The 22,747-nt window shown below is 39.2% G+C and overlaps 1 protein-coding gene across 8 annotated transcripts in view; it reads left to right on the forward strand.

Annotated features, from left to right (window-relative positions):
• The window catches only part of TOX3 (TOX high mobility group box family member 3), a 106,328-nt gene extending 86,316 nt beyond the window's left edge, over positions 1 to 20,012 (forward strand). For 5 of the 8 annotated variants that reach the window (XM_071209171.1, XM_012530598.4, XM_012530599.4 and 2 more), the window contains exons 4-8: positions 4,839 to 5,108; positions 9,663 to 9,890; positions 11,354 to 11,434; positions 16,938 to 17,660; positions 17,936 to 18,908. In XM_071209171.1, the coding sequence (XP_071065272.1) occupies positions 4,839 to 5,108; positions 9,663 to 9,890; positions 11,354 to 11,434; positions 16,938 to 17,660; positions 17,936 to 17,989 (1,356 nt within the window). In that variant the 3' untranslated portion in view covers positions 17,990 to 18,908. Of the gene's footprint in view, positions 1 to 4,838; positions 5,109 to 9,662; positions 9,891 to 11,353; positions 11,435 to 16,937; positions 18,909 to 19,279 lie in introns of those variants that run through there. The other 3 variants (XM_004472407.4, XM_004472408.4, XM_071209168.1) reach the window with 2 other exon arrangements.
• Positions 20,013 to 22,747: the final 2,735 nt, after the last annotated feature.

Below are 22,747 nucleotides of genomic sequence, written 5' to 3' on the forward strand. Positions count from 1 at the left end.
TCTCACTCTGGACCCCCAATGAAATAGCCCGCTCATATCCTTACATAAGGTAATATGGGACCATGGTTACAGGACATATCAATGATTTTACACAGCGAGGAAGCTTTTCCCCTTGCAGTTCTTTCAGTGATAATCACTTCCTCCTCCCTGCCCTGCTTTCTCATGCCCCTGGCCTTTGCACATGTTCTTCTCTGCCTGGCATGCTCTTCTCTCTTTTCTGGCTTAATCACCTCCTGCTCTCCTTTACCCTTCAGCACAGTGGCTCCTTCTTAAGGAAGGATCCCCTGCTTTCTTCACCTTGCCTGCCCGGCTGCTTGCTCCCAGCTCTGTGGGCCTCCTGTCCATTTCGCCAGCATGCTGAGCTATCTCTAAGCTCAGAGCCTTCACACATGCTGTTCCCTCTGCCTGGAACAAGCTTTCCCTGTTTATTTCATAGCTGGCTCAAGTCATCTTCTCCGAGAGCCTTTTACTAGGACGTAAGTGAATGAAGCCCTCCTCCAAATGACTTTTGTGTGTGTGTGTAACTCTATTTTCTTCATAGTATTCACCACAATTTGAATCTTCTATACTTGTTTCCTACTTTTAAAGGAAGACCATAGGCTTTGGACACTCCCCACCCCAAAGAAGATAGGTTCCATTACATTTGTCTATGAATAATGTGGTTCTTAAACTGGCAATGTCTTAAGACATTTCTGGTGTCGTGATTGGAAATGCTGCTGGCATCTAGTGAGTAGAGATCAGGGATGCTTCTAAGCATCCTTCAATGCCCAGGACAGGCCCCACAATACAGAATCATTGAGCCAAAATGTTGGTACTGCCGAGCTTGAGAAACTCTTGTAAATATCAGTTAGAGTATAAGGTAAGGCTTGTAAGAAGAGAGAATGAGTTTTGCCCCGGTGCTCTACCCAAAAGCAGAGCAACTTAGGAAATGATACAAGTGAACTGCTAGTTTCTTTGCCTTTTCAGTGATTGTTGGTAAATCTTTGAAGACTCAAATTTAGTAAGTGATAGATGATGATTTACGGAATCACATTAAATACCTTAAGTCTGTATACATGGTTTTATACTTCCCTATTGTGCCATTACTACTGAGAAATATTTTGAGCTCTTTGGAGGAATATGTATGAAGGATTCTTGCCTATACATTGTCATTTTAAATCCTTAGTCCTTTCTCAGTTTTGTTCAGTGAGGCTAATGTTTAAAAGAACCACATGGCAATTTTCTAATTTTCTAAGATGGGACCATTGGTACATGTGGCTTCTCTGGCCTGGCACACAGTAGTACTCAATAAATAATTTTAAACTCAGCTGACATCTTTCTCTCTCTAAGTGGGAACCCTAAGGTCAAAGGAAGCATATTTTCAAGGTTACTTTTTTTAATGGAAATGATCGGAGCTGTTAAGGATCCTTAGGTTCCCTAAGGCAGTTGTTAATAATTGGTGTCCCTAAAGGAATTTGAATCTCTAAAGAGGTACTTTGAGCATTAATCTTCTTATACAATAATCCTATGCATAGGAACTTATTTTCAGATAACTGCTATGGTGCAGGGTAAAATTAGCACTTTTCGATGCATAGATTATGGGGTTCAGAGTTTACTTGAAAATATTCTCGAAATCCTGAGCATAGTGACCTGTGGATCTGAAGACTGAAAGACTCTAAAGTTTTGGCAAGGCGAGGCCGCCACCACCAAAATTCTTCACACTGCCGCCACTGGCAAAGAACCCTATTTTTTAAGTGAAATTCATAAAACATTTTACAAAACAAATGAAAGTGCCATTGGTTTTGTTAAAAAGAGATGATGGTGATGGAGACACCAGGCCCATTCATCTCTTTCTCACTCTCTCCTGATATCTGCTTCTGCTGTTGAGCACCAGGACAGCCTAGAACCTAATTTTTCCATTGAGGACTCACCAGCTGTCTGGGTGGCCTGCGGACTCACTGTTATCTGTAAGCATGGATGTAATAATAGTATCAACTTCAGAAAGTTATTAAGAGGGAGGGAAGAAGAGCTGTTTCTTGGCCTTCTGTTTGACTCTCAGATCCATTTGAAATGCTGAAGGTGATGGGTGAGTTAATCAAGCATCTGTACATGCTGATTTTCATGGGCATTGGAGCAAAGAGAGCAAAGTAACTCCTCTGTTAATGAGAAAGCTGCGTAAATCAGCTTCCATGATCATATTCCATGGCCATGCTAGGTAACTGATTCATTACTGTATAGTCACAATTAAAATACTTAATTTAAATGCACTCTGGAAGTTGCCTGTAAACACGTTTTATAACATCTGGGTTTACATAAGTCTGAAAGGGCTTGTAAAAAGCTTTCTGAAAGATGTTTTATGGCAGGTAAACTTAAGAGTCAGATAAATAGCCCAATGGCTAATGGTTGAGGAATGGGTTCAATGTAGGCAAGCAATGTTTGAATATTAAAGAGTAGACTTAGAAGGTCATATTTTTGAGGAGAAATGTGTAAATGTTGTGGTAGGATGCCAGTCCAAAAAAAAAACCAGGTCAAACTGATAGCATAAAACCACTTTTGCGATAGAAGTCTGCAGAAGGACGCCTGCCAATAGAATGTAGTATTTTAGGAACAACGGAAATGAATGTTGTCAGAGAGACATGGAAGAGTGAGATTGTTCTGTTATGTGTGACACATTCTTCCAGTGATTCCACAGCAAATTAATAATTCAGAAAGTATTAGGAAATAGGAAAGAAACTCAAGCAATTAGCTACAGACTTTTTTTAAAAAATCGCTCATGTATGTTTTTTTTAGTTCTCCCTGACTAAGGTGTTTTAGTTTTTGTTTGTTTTGTTTTGTGTTTTAATCACAGGCATATCCACATAACACACAGACAGATGTAAATGGGGGAAGTTAAGACTCTCCAATCTTACCTTTTTAATGTAACCATAGTTAAAAGTTTGGATATACCTTTTTTTCCCTAAATATAAAGGGGCTGTACTCTATAATTCTTTTTCTTTTTTTTTCTTTAAGTTTTATTTATTTATACCCCACCCCCACCCCCCTTTGTTTTGTACTCATTATGTCTGCTTATCTATTCTTTAGGGAGGCACTGGGAGCTAAACCTGGGACCTCCAATGTGGGAGAGAGGCGCTCAATTGCTTGAGCCACCTCAGCTCCCTGCTTTGTTGTGTCATTTATTGCCTTTTCTCTTTGTGTCTCCTTGTTGTGTCATCTTATTGCATCAGCTCACCGCACTGGCCTGTCATGCCAGCTTACTGATTTGCTCATCTTCTCCAGGAGGCACCGGGAACCAAACCCGGGACCTCCCATGTGGTAGATGGGAGCTCACTTGCTTGAGCCACATCTGCTTCCCTACAGTTATTTTTCAGCTTGTTTTATAACTTTACGGGATATCACTCCAGGTCAGTAGCTCTCAACTAGGAATAATTTAGTGCCCCTTACCCCCCCCCCCAGACATTTTGAATTGTCATGACTAGGGGTGGGGGATTGCTACTGGCATCTAGTGGGTAGAGACCAGAGTTGTTGCTAAACACCCTACAGTGCAGAGGACAGCCCCTCCCCACCCCAACAAAGAATTACCTGGTCTAAAATATCAATAGAGCCAAGGTTGCAAAATCCTCTAGGTCAATACAGATAAATGTAATTAAATATTTTTGAAAGCTTCATAGTACTTTGTAGTATGGGTAGACCATAATTTAACTGGTTGCGTGTTGATAGATGCAGCTTCTTATTTAGTGGTATTTATATATTTAATATTAAGAAACCAAATATTTACAGTTCATTCTGTTTTCTTAAAGAGCATAAAATAAAATAAACCTATCAAAAAAGCATGAAAGAGGAACAGTTACAAATTTATAGTCTTGTGTATAAAATTAGATTCTGGGTCACTGTGAGTCAAGAGAATTTGGTTTCAATAAAATCACAGACTTGTTCTAAATGACTAGTCTTAATGCAAGTCATTTCAAAAACTTACCTCCATTTTTTGCTTCTTAAGAAGTAAAAAAAAAAAAGAAAAGAGAAGAAAAAAGAAGTAATAACTCTTAAGCCTTTTATATGACTATCCAAAACAGAGAAAATTACTTTGGAACTAACTGCATTACATTCAGAGAAAGCTAATTCTGAATATTTCTACCTCCTCTTTATATGTATTTTTAAAAATCCATTAGGACATTAAAGCATGTTGTGTTGAACAAAAGAAAACAAATCAGGTTTAAGATGAAAAAAGCAATATCCATCCAAAAGATGTTGAATGACTTCCAGATGCCATTGACACTATAATTCAGAATTGGAATGACCCTCTGGTTAACCACAGAGAATTTTGCAGAAAGGATGCCCTAAAGCAAACAGATGCTTGCCCTGGGAAACCAAAGCTCTCTGCTTCTCTAGCCCATCCTCCCTGCACTTTATATGCATTCCTGGAAGGATAAAACAAAGAATGGATTCTTCTCTCACAAAGCTAGATAAAGAGAATGGCACCAGAATTATGTATATGAGAAGGAAGGCAAACCAACAGGTGGGCCTGAAAGGGTTGGTCCTCTGTTTCCACACTTTCCTGCCACCAATTTCCTCAAAAAGGAAAGGTTGGAAGTTTACCTTTCCTTTGCTCATAGCCTGTTTCTAAAAGGTCCAGTGACAATTCTATCATGAAATGGACTGGGCTGGTATCTGGATTTTATGCCTCTGACCCTTCAACATTTTTGCAGTGAGTCCTTCTGTTTAATAGAGACCATCACCCTACTATAAGTCCCATGGACCAAAATTGCAACAGGTCAGACTTATTTTAGGAGCCGCTAATGTGATAAGTCCATTGATATTTGGGAAAAGTTACCATCATTTCCCTCTCGCTGTTGCCTTTGTAGGATCAGAGCCACACACAAGTTTCCCAGTACCGTCAAGATCCCTCTTTGATCATGAGAACCATCGTCCACATGACAGACGCTGCTCGCTCTGGGATCATGCCTCCTGCCCAGCTCACCACCATCAACCAGTCTCAGCTCAGTGCCCAGTTGGGGTTAAGTTTGGGGGGCACCAGTATGCCCCACACATCTCCTTCACCTCCAGCAAGCAAATCAGCAACTCCTTCCCCTTCCAGCTCCATCAATGAAGAGGATGCTGATGAATCCAACAGAGTAAGTTGACTACACTCTGCTGTTCACTGCTTGAGTAGGTAATCTACCAGAGAATTTGGGATCACCCCATGCTCATGTCTTTGAATTTCATTCATGGTATTGCCTTCTTTTTCTTCGTGGATTTGGAACAGCATTTGAATTTATGACGGTTTAGTTTTCTTTTCCCATTTATACTTTTTTTTTTCCCAGTGGAAAATATATTGAACTGGAAACTGGAAGACCTGGCTTCTCCTACTAGTTACAAGGCATTGGGCAAGTCCAACTCTTTCAAACTTAATTTTCCGGCTTGCACTAGATTTCTCTGAAATTCTGAACTGCTCTGACTCTAATTTAATGCCCATGTGGTTAAGTTTCATTCAGTTAGTAAGCTGAACTGTTGACATATTTGACAGCCTTGCACCTTATTTATCACTTAGCAAGTTCTAATAGTTTTACATCTTGACTTTTGCCATGCAAAATGTATCTTCTTCAAATATACATGATTTGAAATAAAAATTTAGTGGCAGGTAGTACTTAAACTTTCTGAATCCCTAGAATAAATAACTTTAATGAAAGAGAAATTTCTTATTGCACCTTCATTAATAATATGTTGTACACCTACTTTGTGCTTGATCTTCCTTGGTTCTGGTAATAAAAAGATTTATAAGTGAATTACTGCCCTTAGAATTCCCCATTGGGTTAGATAGCAATGTTTAAAACTAGCTCCAGATGTGATTAGTGGTATAATTGATGTATCTGGTATGCTGAGATTGTAATCGATTCTACCTGGGAGACTGATTTGAGGAAGACTTTACTGAGAAGATGATATTTGAATTAGGTCTAAGAAGATGCATAAAATTTTCTGTGGCAAAAGAGAGAGGCCATTGTCCTGTAGAGGAGACAGCGAAGAACACCAGACGTATGTGTCAAATGTATGGGTTTGATGAACAGCTTGATGTGGGGAGAGGAAAAGAATAGGATTGGAAGAAGGAAATGGTTCAACTGTGGTGGTGTTTCTTCTGTTGATAGTTCAGCACTGATTATTGCATAGAGGAATGACATCAGCAAATTTATGCTTTAGAAAGAGAGCATTGGCCATATATAGGATGCCTTGTAAAGAGAGACCAAAGGAAAGAAAAGGAATTAGAAGACCTTTTCATTTTGAACAATTTCATTCAGCAAATGAAGGAATGGACATGAGGAAACAGATTAGAGAGACCTTTCAGAGAGAGAATCATTAAGATTGGTGACCTGCTAAAAGTTGAGGAAGTAAGAGCCAGTTTGAATTTTAATTTGTGAGGTGTGGATATCAGTAACTGAGGAGATAAATGCAGAAAGAGAGGAATGTATGGGTTTTTCCCCCCCATGGGGAAGATGAGAGTTTGGCATGGGATGGCTTGAATTTGAGGGGTGTACAGTTTGATATTTGAGAATACAATTCAGTTCATTGAAGCTGGAACTATATATTTGTGAAGCACCAGCATAGAGACATGAAGATACAGACGTACCCAATATTTATACAGATGGGTCAGGAGCAAGTCAAGGCCAGAACTCTGAGCCTCCTTTATTTTTAAGCAGCAAATGGATGAGGGGAGAGTAAGGAAGACTGAAGAAGATGAGGAAGAGAGGAGGGAGGTTAGAGTAATTTTGTAGAAACCGAAGTGATTTCAAAAAGGAGGGTTTGATCTGTGGTATCAAATTAGCACCCCAATGGGCTCAGGGTTGGTAAATGAATTAACAGTCTGCACTCACACCTGGGGTAGTGAGGTGAGAAATGACTAAAGAAACTTGAGGGATGTGAGGAAGACAAGTAAGAGCATCTAAGTTATGAAAGGTCCTTACACATTCAAATGGATTCCTTTCATTTCACTCTCCTTTCCACTTGTCTTCATACTTACCTCTGTACCAAACTGAAATTGCCATGTCAAAGGGCAACCTTTATTTGCTCCTAACTTTCTCCATTTTTGGTGAGGGTCTGGGAATCCTATTTGTTATCTTTTAAGCAACTTATTTTAGTTTCCTAGGCTGCTCAAGCAAATGGTGTGAAATGGGTTGACTGAAAAATAGTGGGCATTTATTCTCTTACAGTTTTGAGGCTAAAACAAAGTCCAAATCAAGGCATCATGAAGGTGGTAACTTTCTCCCTGGAGACCAGGGCATTGTGTGGTGGTGATCCTTGGCTTTTAGCTTATCACACGGCAAGGCATGTGGCAGTCTCTCCTAGTCTCTGCCTTCCCTTCTGGATTTTGTTGATTTCAGCTTCTGGCTGCTCCCACTGCAGCCTTCTCTCTCTGTGTCTGAATTTCATTCCACTTATAAAGGACTCCAGTAATAGGATTAAGACCTATCCTGATTGAGGTGAGGCACACCTTAACTGAAGTATCCTCATCCAAAAATCCTCCTTATAATTGGTTTACACACAGGAATGGATTAACTTTAAGAACATGTTTTTCAGGGGTGCCTAAGTTCCATAGCAACTTAGCTGAGAAAGGAAGATGAAAATCATCCTTGATTATTTCTCTTTTGAGGGAAGAAATTTCTCCACTGTCTCCAACAACTTTTAAGTCAACTACCCCAAATTTTTGTTAGAAGTATTTCTGAGCTTTTATTTAAACTGTGGAATTCTTCAGGGCTGATCTATTTTAAAAGGTAGTGATGATTAGGGCAAGTCATGGTTGTCCAAAAAAGAGATACCAAAGGTTGTCAATGTTTCAATGTTGTTTTGTGGAGAGTAAAATTGGATTCATACTCCCATTTGAAAAAAATCTGCACTGGACATTACTTTCCTCTTGCTATTGGTCAGGATGTTACTGGCACCAACAAATTTGCTTCTTTGAGGAAAACAATATAGTTGTTTGATCAAATTAGAAATACATATTTCTGTATATATAAGCAGACTAATATATAATATATAAATATGTCACTATATAATATATAAATAAGTATGTATATATAGGATTATTTTTCTTGTTATGAAGCAGTATTTTTTCTTGGAAGGAAAACTTGCCTCCTATTTACGCCCACAGCCCAGCTCTAACAGAAGGGCAACTGAGCCCCTCGCAAGATCAGATTCACTAACTGGTATTAAATCAGTCTCTCTTATTCTGAGAATTTAGGAAAAAAGGACTATGGGGTCTACAGAATTATTGAATTAATTGTGTGAGTTATGAAATATGGCACTTTTTGAGGAGAGGTGAGTTAGGGCTTACACTGTGTGGGAGGCATCAACCCCTTGAATAAAGTATGGATGTTATTAATCATTCAAGTAGTGCAAACAGTAGGCCCACCTGGAAGTAGGTAGCGGTTTCTTAACACGTTGAGGGTTCAGGACTCTAAAGGAAAAGTTACGTACCAGTTTCTTCCTTAAGAATTTCAGTAATTGGATTACGTTCCAAATGAATCCTCATTCAAAAAGTAATGATACTCTTGGAAAATTTGAATGAGGATTCAAGACTCAAGGCCATTAAAAGCCAATCTGTTAGTAACTTGAATAAGTCTCACTGGATCTTGCCCAAGGCTGGCTTTTAAAATAGATTTTGTCAAACACGTTGAGATCTTTGATGATGTTAACTGCAGAATTATTTCAATATAGTCATACTGTAATCAAACAAGATGGATAAATCATTTCTTCTGAGAAAAGCATAGTATATGATCAGTGAAATTAGATGATAGTAGCAAGTGAATTTGGAATGCAGTGGACTATAAATTTGGGAAGCTATACCCATATATTTCAATGGTTTTGATCTCTTAAAGTATCTCTGAATCTTTGAGAGTACGCTCATGAGTCAGGGTTACTTAGCATATATACTAGGAACTTTAAGTCTTGGTGATTTTAAGTATCAACTGTTGCTTTTCATTGAGTTTTAATTTTATAAAGGGTATCAATTTCCCTTATCTCTTTACTTAAAGTAGTTTTGACATTTTTACACTTCGTTACCATATTCTCTAAGAAGTTACTGCATAAAAAGATATTACTATAATTTTAGAAAATAAAGATGAACTTTTCCTTACTGTGTGAATCTAGGGATCTAGCTTATTTCCACCTGTGTTTCAGGAGATCCATTAGCAAAGTAACGTTCCGGTAAAATTAAAAACGAGTCTCAAAAAGTCAGCTCAGACCAGTCATACATATGGCATGTAACCATGGCAGGGGCCTCGTTCAAGTGATCTGAATGTGATCAACATCCTGAATATTATTTAGCTTTTACTTTGAAAACCTGTGATGATGTAAAATATTTTGTTAATTTCTACATTTATAGCATATTATATATGTATATATGTATAGCATCGCCTGGTACAGAACATCCCATTTTTCATTACTCATAATTGCTATTTAGAGCATATGTTGTGAATGTATTGAAGATGCTTCTGGGTCTCATTAATCAATGCTCTAAATGCTAATCTCTGCTGTCCAGTTAACCCTGAGCAGGTTTGCCCCTCCCCCCCCTTTAGGTGGTGATTCATCTGTGGATGATGTTTAACAAAACCTTCAAAGAACAATTGTGGACCTAAGTAAGTCTTGCTGCATTCTGTGCAAGTACATTCTAGGCAGTGAATTTTCTTCCTGATTTGCAGGCCATTGGAGAGAAGAGAGCTGCTCCAGATTCTGGCAAGAAGCCCAAGACTCCAAAGAAAAAGAAAAAGAAAGATCCCAATGAGCCCCAGAAGCCAGTGTCAGCATATGCCCTGTTTTTCAGAGACACACAGGCTGCAATTAAAGGTCAAAACCCCAATGCAACCTTTGGTGAGGTCTCAAAAATTGTCGCCTCTATGTGGGACAGCCTTGGAGAAGAACAGAAGCAGGTAAGGCAAGTTCCATGATGGCACTAAAGTGAAAATGAACCCGAGTATTCCTTATACCTTTTCTGCATGAATACTTTGTCTTAATATGACTTCTTCCTTAGAAAGTCTTTCCAAGCTATGGAATTAAAAGAGCAAACAAATAAACACAAATACAAACAACCCTCTGGCCACTCCTCATCTGTATAGATTTCTCCATCAGCTTAAGGGTGAATGTTCAGAACCCATTCAGAGCAGGGTTGGAAGATATCCAAGCAATGTCCTGCAAGCGTAAACTTTTGATGATGATCTTTTCATTTTAAATAATGTGGATTTTTTCCCCCCTTTGTTCACAAGGAGCACTACCAAGGACTTAGGTTCATCCGGCTTGCCTTTTCATTGATCAGCTTTCTGAACTTTTGTGCTGTCCTGGTGGGTTTCCAAACTTTGAAGCCTCCTCTGCATGTCTCTTTGTTGTCACTGGACAGTTGAAATTTTATTCCAAGTTCATTTTAAAGCAGTCTGAGAGATATTCAGAGATTAGCCATGCTAGTGCATGATCCTTCCTTCAGGGTTTAGTCTCTTCTCCTCCCCCCTGCAACTCCTGCACACAAATGGAGAGCAGAATGGGTTCCTTGGGGGCTGATTCTCCCTTGCTAATAGAATAATTGTTTCAGGATTGAGAAGCAGGAAACCCTTGATTTTTCCTTACAAATCATGTCTTCATTCCTACTACCTGGTTTCATTGGGATGATGCAACTATAGAATTTTACTGTTTGTCCGCAGTAAGCTTAGAATGATCTTCTGTCCCAGAAATGTAATTAATTCTAGGATTGGCAAACTGCTGCAGCTAACTTTTTAACTGGAGAGAAAGATGTGTGTACTTTGGTCTAACACCCAGCCATCAGATCAGATCACACTGTTAAGAAAAGGAAAGCCCAAATCATGTTGAAAATGCTGGGTTTTAGTTATGTAATTCACTGGACTCACGGTGGAAATGTCACATCTTTTGCTATTTCTGCCTTTTTCTTTTTTTTCCAAAAAGAAAACCAAGGCCTCTAGCCTTTTCAGTCTTCATGTGTTCTACCTTTTGCTTTTTCATCCCATCTTGGTACAGTTTAGCAGTGTGTGTGAGGGAAAGAAGACATAAACTAGTGACTTTCTAGAATTTCACGTATTTTCAGCAAATTTTGTATTTCTTGTTACCTTATTGTCTGCATTAGTATGAGGCCGTCTCAAGGAGTCAAGGCTATAATGTGAAAATCTTTACACATTTGCAATAGTAAACACCAATACTGTGCTCTCATGAGGGTTCCAAGGTTTTGTTCTGTTTTACTATTGTGTGCATGTATGTTAACATTTAAAAATCAAAGCCGAGCAGCTGAGCCTTTAGATGAGTTATAGTGTGACCTCATTTGCACTTGGCAGTTATTTTATGACTGAGAATTTATATGCTAAAGGTGGTGTTAATTGTGGTCTTTTCATAGGTATATAAAAGGAAAACGGAAGCTGCCAAAAAGGAATACCTGAAGGCCCTGGCTGCATACAGGGCGAGCCTAGTTTCCAAGGTAAGGGCAGTCAGTCTAGAAATTGCTACAGTGTTGAAAGTAGTCCCCGAGCATTGAAAACACAAAGGCAACTCCCCTTAGAGTTGATTAGATAAAACGTCTTGAGCAACTCATAGACTTAATGCGGTTCCATTACAGGTTTACCCAAAAGGATGACATGAGAAGTACGAGTTAAACTGCTGAATCTTAATAATTATTTCCAAAAGATGCACTGATCTCTCTATACGTGTGTTCAGGTATTTAGGCAAATTTTAAGGAGCCTCTTATTCTTTCTTTTTTTGTCAGGGACTGAGATTCCTTTTCAAGCTGGGAGGTACATTTATCAGGCAGTTTTGGACAGCATGCTCATAAACTCTCCAGTGGTTACTTTGTTGTAATTGGTGATGTTGCATTTTTGACCAAGCATTCCACATGGTATAAATAAATAAACCTCATGATTATTTAAAATAAAATTAAGCTCCAAGTACTAAAATAAAAGGCATGGGTATATATTATACATAGAGTATACAGTGGACCACAGTGTATTATAAAATGTTCCAACATCCCAAAGCCAAAGCCGCTCATTAGCACCTTGATCGAAAAGGGGTACATGAACTATTACATTTATCTCATTTTAACATTTAATTAACTTTTACATTTTGCCTTCTAGAATTTAGAAAGGCTTTGGGGAGGATGATGTGAACTAAAATGGTTTTGCTCTTGATACATGTCCTTGGTTAGCAGAGTTACCATTTCCTTGTCACTGTTACTGTCTCTGGTAACAGAGGGTCGCAGAGCAGGGTAGATTGTGCTGACAAAGCCATTTTAAGAGCGTTTTCTCCCTTTAATTCTCGTTTTCACCTTAGTTTTTTTTTTTTAATCCTCCGCCCGCCCTTGTCGGCCCTCTGTGTCCATTTGCTGTGTGTTCTTCTGTGTACACTTGCATTCTTATCAGCAGCACCGGGAATCTGTGTTGCTTTTTTTGTTGTTGTGCGTCATCTTGCTGTGTCAGCTCTCCATGTGTGCAGAGCCACTCCTGGGCAGGCTGCGCTTTTCGCACGGGTCGGCTCTCCTTGCAGTCCTTGAGCATGGGGCTTCCCTACGCAGGGGACACCCCTGCGTGGCATGGTACTCCTTTTGCTCTTCAGCACTGTGTGTGGGCCAGCTCACCACACAGGTCAGGAGGCCCTGGGTTTGAACCCTGGACCTCCAGTGTGGTAGGCGGATGCTCTAATAGTTGTGCCAGATCCGTTCCCCCTGAGTTGTTTCTTCTGTCTCTTAAAATCTACGATTGTCAGCTGCTTAGTTAGAATCAGATGAACAAAGACCTTCAGATGCCTTTGTTGATAACTCTCAGAACACTTCCCACTTCATTAGAAAGGGAAAATGTTTGTTTGGTCAAAAGCAAAATATTTTTCTGAGAATCTGGAAGACAAACATTGGAAGCTGTACCAATTCTGGACTCAGATTTGGACCCTTGAGTGTGTGGGGGTTACAGATATTAAGAATAGAGGTATAGAGTTGCTTGTTAACTAGATGGAGTGAAGGGAATAGAGTAACAGTGTGCATGGACTTCTTAAGTGGATCAGTTATTCATTCATTTACCAAAAGCAGCAATAGGTGATCTTTGTGAGTTATAGCTTGAATAATTGACCATCCATGGATTTAGGCCCAGAAACAGCATTCAGAAGGCATTTTTAGGAAATAGCAGCCATGTCTGGGCTCATCAAGGACGTGGTAGTGATAACTTAAAATTCAAGTGATAACTTAAAATTCAAGTGATAACTTAAAAGTATCCAGCATCATTGGATACTCGAATCAGGATTTAGAGGTATTTTCACTATGAAGCTAAATGAGTCAAAACAAACAAAAAAATTTGGAGCAGAGTTTAAGAAGAATAAATCTAAAATGCTATTTTTTTTCCAAACTAAGTAAGTACAGGATGAGAGGATCTGAAATCGATATTCAGAGACCTGCCAACTAACAAAAATAGTCCTTCTGGTATAAGTTTAGAATAATTTCAGGCTGAACCAAAGGTGTGAAATAGATATTAATATAGCAAGCTCACAGGAGGCAGCGTCTCATTGTACCTCGTGATGATTAAACCGCGTCTGAAGACTCAGTTCTGTTTTGGACCCTGCGATTTAAAGTGGGATGCTGGCCAATAGGAGGTTCTTCAGAGGGTTACCTCCGTGATGATGAGGACTGAAAAGCAAATCCAGTAGAATAATTGAAAGAACCTGGGAGGTGAGGCGATGTGGGCATATGCTCTGTAGTCCTCAAATATAAGGCTGCCATATAGGATCTCTGTGGTCCTAGATAGAGGAACTCAACCAAGGATGGAGAATACAGGGAACAAGAGTTCAGCCTCCCCATCAGAAAAAGCAGTAATACAGTTCCAACATCTGTGCACTTAACTCATACCTCTACATTTAGAGCTTAGGACCCCTTCCCACTCAAGATGTGACTCTACAGTACAAGGATTTTAATGGAAGCTTAAGATTAAACTGTAAGGGAGTCAATGCTGCAGGCAAGCAGGAACTCATTACAATTATCCATTCATCTCCATTCACCATTATGATGGCATTTTTTTAATTTTTTAATTTTTTTTCTTTATTTTTTTAATATTATATTAAAAAAATATGAGGTCTCCATATACCCCCCACCCCCCTTACTCCACTCCTCCCCCCATAACAACAATCTCCTCCATCATCATGAGACATTCATTGCATTTGGTGAATACATCTCTGGGCACTGCTGCACCTCATGGTCAGTGGTCCACATCATAGCCCACACTCTCCCACATTCCACCCAGTGGGCCATGGAAGGACATACAATGTCCTGCAGCACCACCCAGGACAACTCCAAGTCCCGAAAACATCCCCACATCTCATCTCTTCCTCCCATTCCCTACCCCCAGCAGCCACCATGACCACTTTCTCCACACCAATGCCACATTTTCTTCGATTACTAATCACAATAGTTCATGAATAGAATGTCAGTAAGTCCACTCTCATCCATACTCTATTCCTCCATCCTGTGGACCTTAGAATGGTTGTGTCCACTGCACATCTGTGTCAAGAGGGGGCTTAGATTCCACATAGATGCTGTATGCAATCCTCCTGCTTTCAGTTGTAGGCACTCTTGGCTCCCTGGTGTGGTGGCTGACCTTCTTCACCTCTATGTTAGCTGAGTGGGGTAAGTCCAATAAACCAGAGTGTTGGAGTTGCAAGTCTGTTGAGGCTCAGGGCCTGGCTATCACATGGTCAGTCCAGAGATTCAGGTCCCCTGGGTATACGTTAAACCCCAGCAACAACTACAGTTTCAGTAAAAGTAAAAGGAGAAACTTGTGGACAAAGATCATATCTAAGTCCAGCTCCATATGATGGCATCTTAAAGATGGCCTGGTGTGACTGCCAGGTGTTGAAATATAGACTTTCCTTTTACTTTCTCCCTTGAGACGAGCTCTGTGATTTTTAAATATTAGAGCATATAAAATTATGCACAAGTTTTTGTGGACAAAATGATATAGTATCTGAGACTAAGTTTTAAATTTTCCAGCAAAATAAAGTAAAATAAAAATTCAGGGGTGGGGAGGGATAGATTAAATAAAATGGAATAATTTTTTAAATTGTTAAAGTTGAATGATAGGTAAATGGGGGTGCATTACATTAGTCTCTCTAATATTTGATCGAAAATGTCTGTTTTAAATATATATTTTTTTAATCTAAGCTTGTCACAAACAAAGCTACAGTTGTTCCAATAAATGAGTAACAACTTAAAAAAAAAGAATTATATACAGGGTTTTAAGTATAAATGGTGCATATTCTACTTCATGGGTGGCTTAATGATTTTTTAAAGATAGTTTTGAGTATTTATAGGCTTCTTCTTACCCTCAGATTTTAAAACAGGACCCGCCGGTAACAGGCAATTCCACTGAGCTTTTGTAACACAGAGAGCTGTCCACCAATAGATGGTACTTTATAATTATAACGTGTGTTCAAACAGAAACTGTCAGAGATGGATTTTCCTACACTTATAAGTGACTCTCCGTATAATCTTTTTTTTTTCCTTGTGGTTTCTTTATTTTTTAATGTTATATTCAAAAAATATAAGAGCATATAATGTTCTTTATAAGTTCCTGCCAAGAGTAGGATTTTATGGATCTAAGTAATAAAAATCTAAATGTACACATCCCAAATCACCAAAGACAGTGGATGGCATCTGGATGCCTCCAAAGTGCCTCCATTACCTTCTCCCCAAACCTCCAATTTTGTGAAGAATAAGAGGGAAAAAATAGTCCTTAATATGAAACATTCCAATCACTGTTGCATTAGTTTGGTAAAATAATTTATTTTTGTAGATATAGTTCTGTGTTTTTAGCATAAAACGTAACAGGTAGTTTCTCTCCGTGTTGAGCCTTACATCAGTTGGTTTATCTTATAGCAGGTTATTGAATGTTACGTAAGTGTCACGCATTCTCCCCTTATCTATGACTCCTTTGATAAGTTGTAGTAATCTTTGAAAGTGGCTGGTAAATCTAAAACATTTCTCAAGTCGAAAAGTACTTCAAATTAGTATCTCTAAGGAATTTCTCTTATATTCAGGGAGTATTATTATAAATAACCATGCAAATACAGGGCTTTGAAGTTCTTTAGTAGTAGTTTACTAGTGGTAGTAGTTGTTTATTAATAAAAATGGTTAACATATACTAAGGATTTCCCGAGGGTCAGGTGACTTGACTTAATTCTCACAACCTCTTTATGAGGTATATACCGTATCATTCCATTTTATAGATAAGGAAACTTGAGAAGCAGAGGGGTCAGTTAACCTACCCAGAGTCACAAAAAGTTGTTAAAATAGTAGAGCTGGCTTTGAACTCAGGCAGTCTGTACTTCTTTCAATGTAAGATGCTCAATGGTGAAGTTATTGCCAGATATAAATGATGAAGAATTGCTCTTCTTAAATATGTGTATCAGCTACCTTTTTCCACAATAGTGCTACAGACAACCACAAAGCCTGGTGATTTAAAAAAAAGTCATTATTTATCTCAGGGACTGTCAGCTGGTTCTTCAAACCTAGTCCAGGCTTGGGGGGATCAGCTAGTCCTGTACATCTGTCTGTGGTCAGCTTGCAAGCCAGGGGTGCTGGCGGGTAGAGGGTAGCCCCACTTGCTTACAAGGCCATTAGCAGGCTGGCTGTGAGCAGGCTCTTGCATGGCGTACCTGGGCCACATCTGTCCTCGTCCACATGGCAGTGGTAGATTCCGAGAGAGAGTGGAAGGGTGCAAGGCCTCTTGAGGTCTCAGTCTGGAACTGGGGCAGTGTCATTTCTATCACATTCTGTTGGCTAAGGCCAAGGCACGGCCCAGTTTGAATTTGACTCCACGTCTTGATGGCAGTAGATAAAAGTTCACAGGAACAAGGGCATGTACAAAGGGTATGAACATTGGTAGCCATTTTTACAATAATTTTTCCTCAACTTGTGTATTTCAATATTCTGGAACTTTCTCCCCCCAAAATAGGCTGCCGCCGAATCCGCAGAAGCCCAGACCATTCGATCTGTTCAGCAGACCCTGGCGTCCACCAATCTGACATCCTCCCTTCTTCTCAACACTCCACTGTCTCAACATGGAACAGTGTCAGCATCACCTCAGACTCTCCAACAATCGCTCCCTCGGTCAATCGCTCCCAAACCCTTAACCATGAGACTCCCCATGAACCAGATTGTCACATCAGTCACCATTGCAGCCAACATGCCATCGAACATTGGGGCTCCACTGATAAGCTCCATGGGAACCACCATGGTTGGCTCAGCACCCTCCACCCAAGTGAGCCCTTCGGTGCAAACCCAGCAGCATCATATGCAGTTGCAGCAGCAGCAGCAGCAGCAGATGCAACAGATGCAGCAGCAGCAACTCCAGCAGCACCAAATGCATCAGCAAATCCAGCAGCAGATGCAGCAGCAGCATTTTCAACACCACATGCAGCAGCACCTGCAGCAACAGCAGCAGCAGCACCTCCAGCAGCAGATCAACCAACAGCAGCTGCAGCAGCAGCTGCAGCAGCATCTCCAGCTGCAACAGCTGCAGCATATGCAACACCAGTCCCAGCCTTCTCCTCGGCAGCACTCCCCCGCCACTTCCCAGATCACATCCCCCATCCCTGCCATTGGGAGCCCCCAGCCAGCCTCTCAGCAGCACCAGTCGCAAATACAGTCTCAGTCACAGACTCAAGTATTATCCCAGGTCAGTATTTTCTGAAGATGCTGGTGGCCGATGGATTTGTGTGCTTCGAGGAGGGTGGCATAGGAGGGCACGCCGTATGTGACTGAACCTCGTAAGTTGGTGTTGGTTATGCAGCAATGCGTAACAGATCAAACGGTCCTCTCAAGTGTCTATTAGATAGGCAGTAAGAGAACTTCCGTGTAGCTGGGTATCATCTTTTAGCTGACTATAAATCACTTTGTTTTTAAACAAGAAAAGCTGTGCTCTTTTATGTGATGCCTTTTTTATTTATTCAGGCTATACCTACAATATGTGAATCAAACCGTTTAATGAATCCTGGGACATACTGATGACTCATAACTGGCCTTTCTGGGTTATAGAAAATGGCCTTATTTCTCCAGAAGTGCATAAGCCACACTTCAAGGCTGTTTTGAACTTCCGAAGCCCTAAAAATAAAAAGCACAGTTGTAAACTACCTGATATATGAAGATTCAGTTTCATACAAACATTTGTATGACATGAATAGTTGATGGCATTTTTTTGTCATGAAAAAAAAAAAAATAATGTAAATCACAGACTTTTGCCAAAGCTCTTATTTTTTTTCCTGAATCTCTCCAGAAAACAAAAATTGCAAGTGATTAGATTCAACTATTGACTCATTTTCACTTTTTATCTATGACTTCTCCAAATCAAACCACAGCATATGTTGTAACAATATCTTTGACCACTGTTAATCCATTATATTCATTCCAATTAGAAGAAAAGAAATGTGAATATTATATTCTGTGTTTTGAGTGACAAGTTTCGAAAAATAAAAACACTGTATTTTTAAAAGGGAAATGCACTTAAATGAAAACAGTTATTACAAAAGTTAAGATATAAAAAAAGCAAGAGTTTTTATTATGGTGTAATACCAGTAGAATATTTAAAAGGCGCACCACATCTGAATAATCAGTGTAAATATTTTCTTTCAAACTTGTAAGTTTTCATATTATGTGTTGTAAAGTTTTCATAAACGAGGCTTTAACGTAAACACTGGTGACATAAACCATTCATTGCTGCGTTGCTTATTGTGTTTTTAATGCTGTTTTATACTTTTTTATGAGTTACGATAGCAGCAATTAAGTTGTTTGTATTTTGCTTAACTAAAACAAAAATGCTTTTATCTTGCTATAGAATAAACACATTTCAGTAAAAACTGTGGACTGTATTTTGATGCAGCAGCAAAGAAACTGTTCACTTTTCAAATAAAATGATATGTCAAATTTATTTTTGGTCCTTGAGTACCTACAGGAGGGGAAACCATGCCACATAATCAAGCTTCATTTTTATCCAAGCATTGTCTTTTAGTTTTCAGTCAAGGGGAAAAATTATATTCATGGATAGAAATTTGGATTGCCCAGCCCCAAAGCAGGATCCTTAAAAAAAATTACCTTTGGAAATATTTTCATGATTGCCTTTTTCTTAAGATGCAGGTTCAAGGTGAGTACATAGATAAAAACAATTGTTTTTCTATTTTGGGCTAGAATGAACTGGTATTGTGTTGTTATTGCTGTTAAAACAGGCAGTGAATGCTAATTCTTAAGCCAAAATAATTATTTCCGTCCCCATTTCTTCTCCCCCCTTTTCTTCCTCTGCAGTAGCTCGTCTTTGCAAGTGGTGTGACCACTATCCCCAGTTGTCTTGCATGATTAATTACAGCATCTGTCCTGTCAGAAGCTATAATGAAGAGGTCTTGATAAAAATTGCAAATTACCACTGGCAACAGTCTTAAACTGCTTATGATAAAATGAAAATTAAAAACAGCAAGTGTCAACCCTGACCAGAATCCTAATCTGGGAAGAACGAGGGTGGGAGTGGTGGTGTCCACAGCTAACTGTGTGCAAGAAAGGCCTGCAAAGATAATGGGATATGGGTTCCGAAAAGTTGTGCTTATATTTCAGAGAGTGTTTGCTGTATGTTGTGGGTTATGAATAATGAATCCACCTTTCAATATTTCATAATCCTCCTGTCCTCTGTATTATGTACAAATATTGAACAGCAAGAGATTCTAATTATAAATTTATAGATTTCTTGCTGTAGAAAAATTTATGTCTAAATTGAAGCTTTTCAGAAGATGTATTAGTTGAGCGATATCAGTGTTCAAACAGTCTTAGAACAATGCCTAATCACATCTGCAAGGGGTGATTGTATTCCACAAATGATCTGCTCCCGTCAGACCCATCAGAAGCAGAGCCCATGGTAAAAGGTTTCTGTGAATTGAAACTAACATTACATAACAATAAGAAACATTTTATATTCTGTTGTGAAACCTTTAGACAAATGTCTTCAAAATTAATTGCTAAACTACATGTGACAGTAATTGTGTATTAGTTCTGTAATTGTCATTTTGAAAACCCATGAAGTATTGCTTGGAAAAAAATGTCACTAGCGATAAGACTTAATTGCAAGTGAAGTCTGTTTTCAACTGTTTGCAGTTAGAAGCAGGTGTTGTAACATCTATTAAATGATTTTATAAATCTTGGGTTTTATCACATTTGATTAAATGCTGCTAAGCCACTGACGGTCAATTCCAGGAAAAAATAGTTTAATTACTGCAGCTTAAAAAATTAATCACCAGGCAAAACTATATATTTAAAATGTCAAAAGGCTTGAATCATGAAAGGAATCCACCAGGCTGTGTACCAAATGATTTTTTTCTTGGGATTCCAAAACATATTATGAATCAACTTGTATTTCACTTTGCACATGTGACTGGTTCCAATTCCTGATACTTAGGTAAGTACTCATGCCCCCCCCCCTTTTTTTTTATACAGGTCAGAAATAAATCAAGGTAATGAAAATTGGGCATGAGAAATGTGGTGTCTGATCAGTGTGACATCTAAGTGCATTCTCTCTTTTAGTGATCTGCAGACTTCAGGGACTGTCCCTTCCCCGCACACCCCCTACCTCCCCACACACACCTTTTCTCCCCCCCACACACACACCTTTTCTCTCCACCCTCCTCCATGTGGACAATATCTTATTTCTCTGTCTTAAACATATTATCTTTTTGCACTAACCTGTAGTGCCGACTGATGAAAAAACATACGGGGCTTTCATTTTTAGCTGACACGGGGTCATTAGTTCCCGACTCAAAGAACAAAAGCTTAAATGCCTTTGTGCAGCATAATTTCTGCAATATATTACCACCTGACGGAGGTTTGGAGCCTTGCTAGGCAGATGGATTGATATCTCAAGTTTAAGTAGGAGTCCTCTGCTGCGTCCATTCAGCCAGCCTTAGACACTGAATGGGTTTCTTTACCATTTCTCACTTCACAGAGCATTTTTCAGCACTGGACTTCAATCTAACCTTTTCTTCCCCCCACTCCCAAGCCCCCTTTGTTTGGCTTTTGTTTTGCAACAGCTGTTATTATCGTTTTTGGTCAGCTGTGATTGCTGGAGGCAAAATAGGACCAGATGGTGTTTTGCTATGCATGAATGGAGAGTTAGAGGAGTTGGGATTGAATAGGCCAAGTTTGAATAGTGTCTATGCACCACCTGCCTGCCTTCGCTGGGGCGTACACATCACAGTAGCATGATATGTCTCAGACCTACTAGAATCGGATGGGAACGTGGAGAGCGAGGGTAGATTTTCCCCATATTTATTGATCTCCCATGCACTAACAGAATAATGCAGTGTACAGTCAATTTGAGTTAATTGGATATGACACAGCATGGATATGTAATCTATCACTCTGGAATTCTGGTCTGCTCTAAGGATTGCACTGCCCCCAAAACACACACACACCATTAATGGACTAGGTAGGCACAAATTAAAAAGAAATAAAAAGATAGGTCTGTCTTAAAGTAACTTAGGAGTCTGATGTTGAGATTTTGGGAAGAGAAAGACATTTAAAAATACCAGTAATGCAAGATAGAGAAAACAACAATTCTGATACGAATAGAGAGCCCTCCTGCTTGTAGGTTATCCATCATATATTGCACATTTGTAAAAAGTGTGTCTTAACATGCAAAACTACAGATAAACAACCAGACTTGAATTCTTTTAGAAAATATTCTTAACTATATACACTTTTCTCTCCATGCCCCCATCTATAATTAGCTTTGTTAGGACTATCTGAACTAAAATAAATATGTTCCCTGAACTTTAAAATTGGTGTGAACAGGTTTAAGCTGTGTTGATTGTGATCCTACAGGTGTGTGGGTTTTGTGTGTGTCGGTGTGTGTTGCCAAGGAAAAGCTTAATCATTGGGGAAAGATGGAGTTAGAGATGCAGGCAGACAGCTCCATTTGCCTACGGCCCTAATTACTTCAATTTACTCTGCTACATGCAAAACATTTGTGATAGACCCCAAAAGAGATGCAAAAATAAACAAGGCCTTCTGTTTACTATAGATATGTTTGAAATGTTCCCTAATAAATGTTTAAAAAATAAAATAAGGCCATCACTGTAACTTCAGGAGCTCTTATTTTTTTATTGGGATGGGAAGAGGAAACACCAGGACAGAATGATAAGTGTGCCAACAAAAGACATAGAATATATTTTTTCTAATTGGAAAATTAAAAACCATTTGGAAAGGAGAGCGATTGGATAGGGGTATTGGGGAAAGCTGCATGAAATTGTTGACACCTAAGCTATGCCTTGAAGGTTGGAAGGGTTTCAGTAGAACAAGATGAAGCCATATCTGGATAGAAGTAGGAGATATCTCCAGCCAACAGGAGAAAAGCCATTCAGGTTCAAAGGCACCAGTACAACAGCAAAAAAGAATCTCACAAAATTGGACACAGAGCTTTTGGGGAGATGAGTAGAAGAAAGTGCTGGAAAAGGAAGTTTGGGGTCAGATTTATAGAAGCTCTTATGTGCCAGGCTGGAGCTGTGCATTTAACTCAAAAAGCAATAAAGTTCCCTGAGCAAGTAAGGTATGCTCAGAGCTGACTGAATGCATGAAGGAGTGACATGTTTAAATTTTATTTGATGATGTATTTTGGGATGGAGTGTCCAGCTAGCACTAAAAGCAGAAAGGAAAATGGAACAAGATCCTCTCTCAAAAATGTGTCTCAATATTTTAATTATTCGCATGTATAAACAAAGCCATCATTTCAAG

This window comes from Dasypus novemcinctus, chromosome 18, assembly GCF_030445035.2.
Source record: "Dasypus novemcinctus isolate mDasNov1 chromosome 18, mDasNov1.1.hap2, whole genome shotgun sequence".
NCBI classification, from domain to species: Eukaryota; Metazoa; Chordata; class Mammalia; order Cingulata; family Dasypodidae; genus Dasypus; species Dasypus novemcinctus.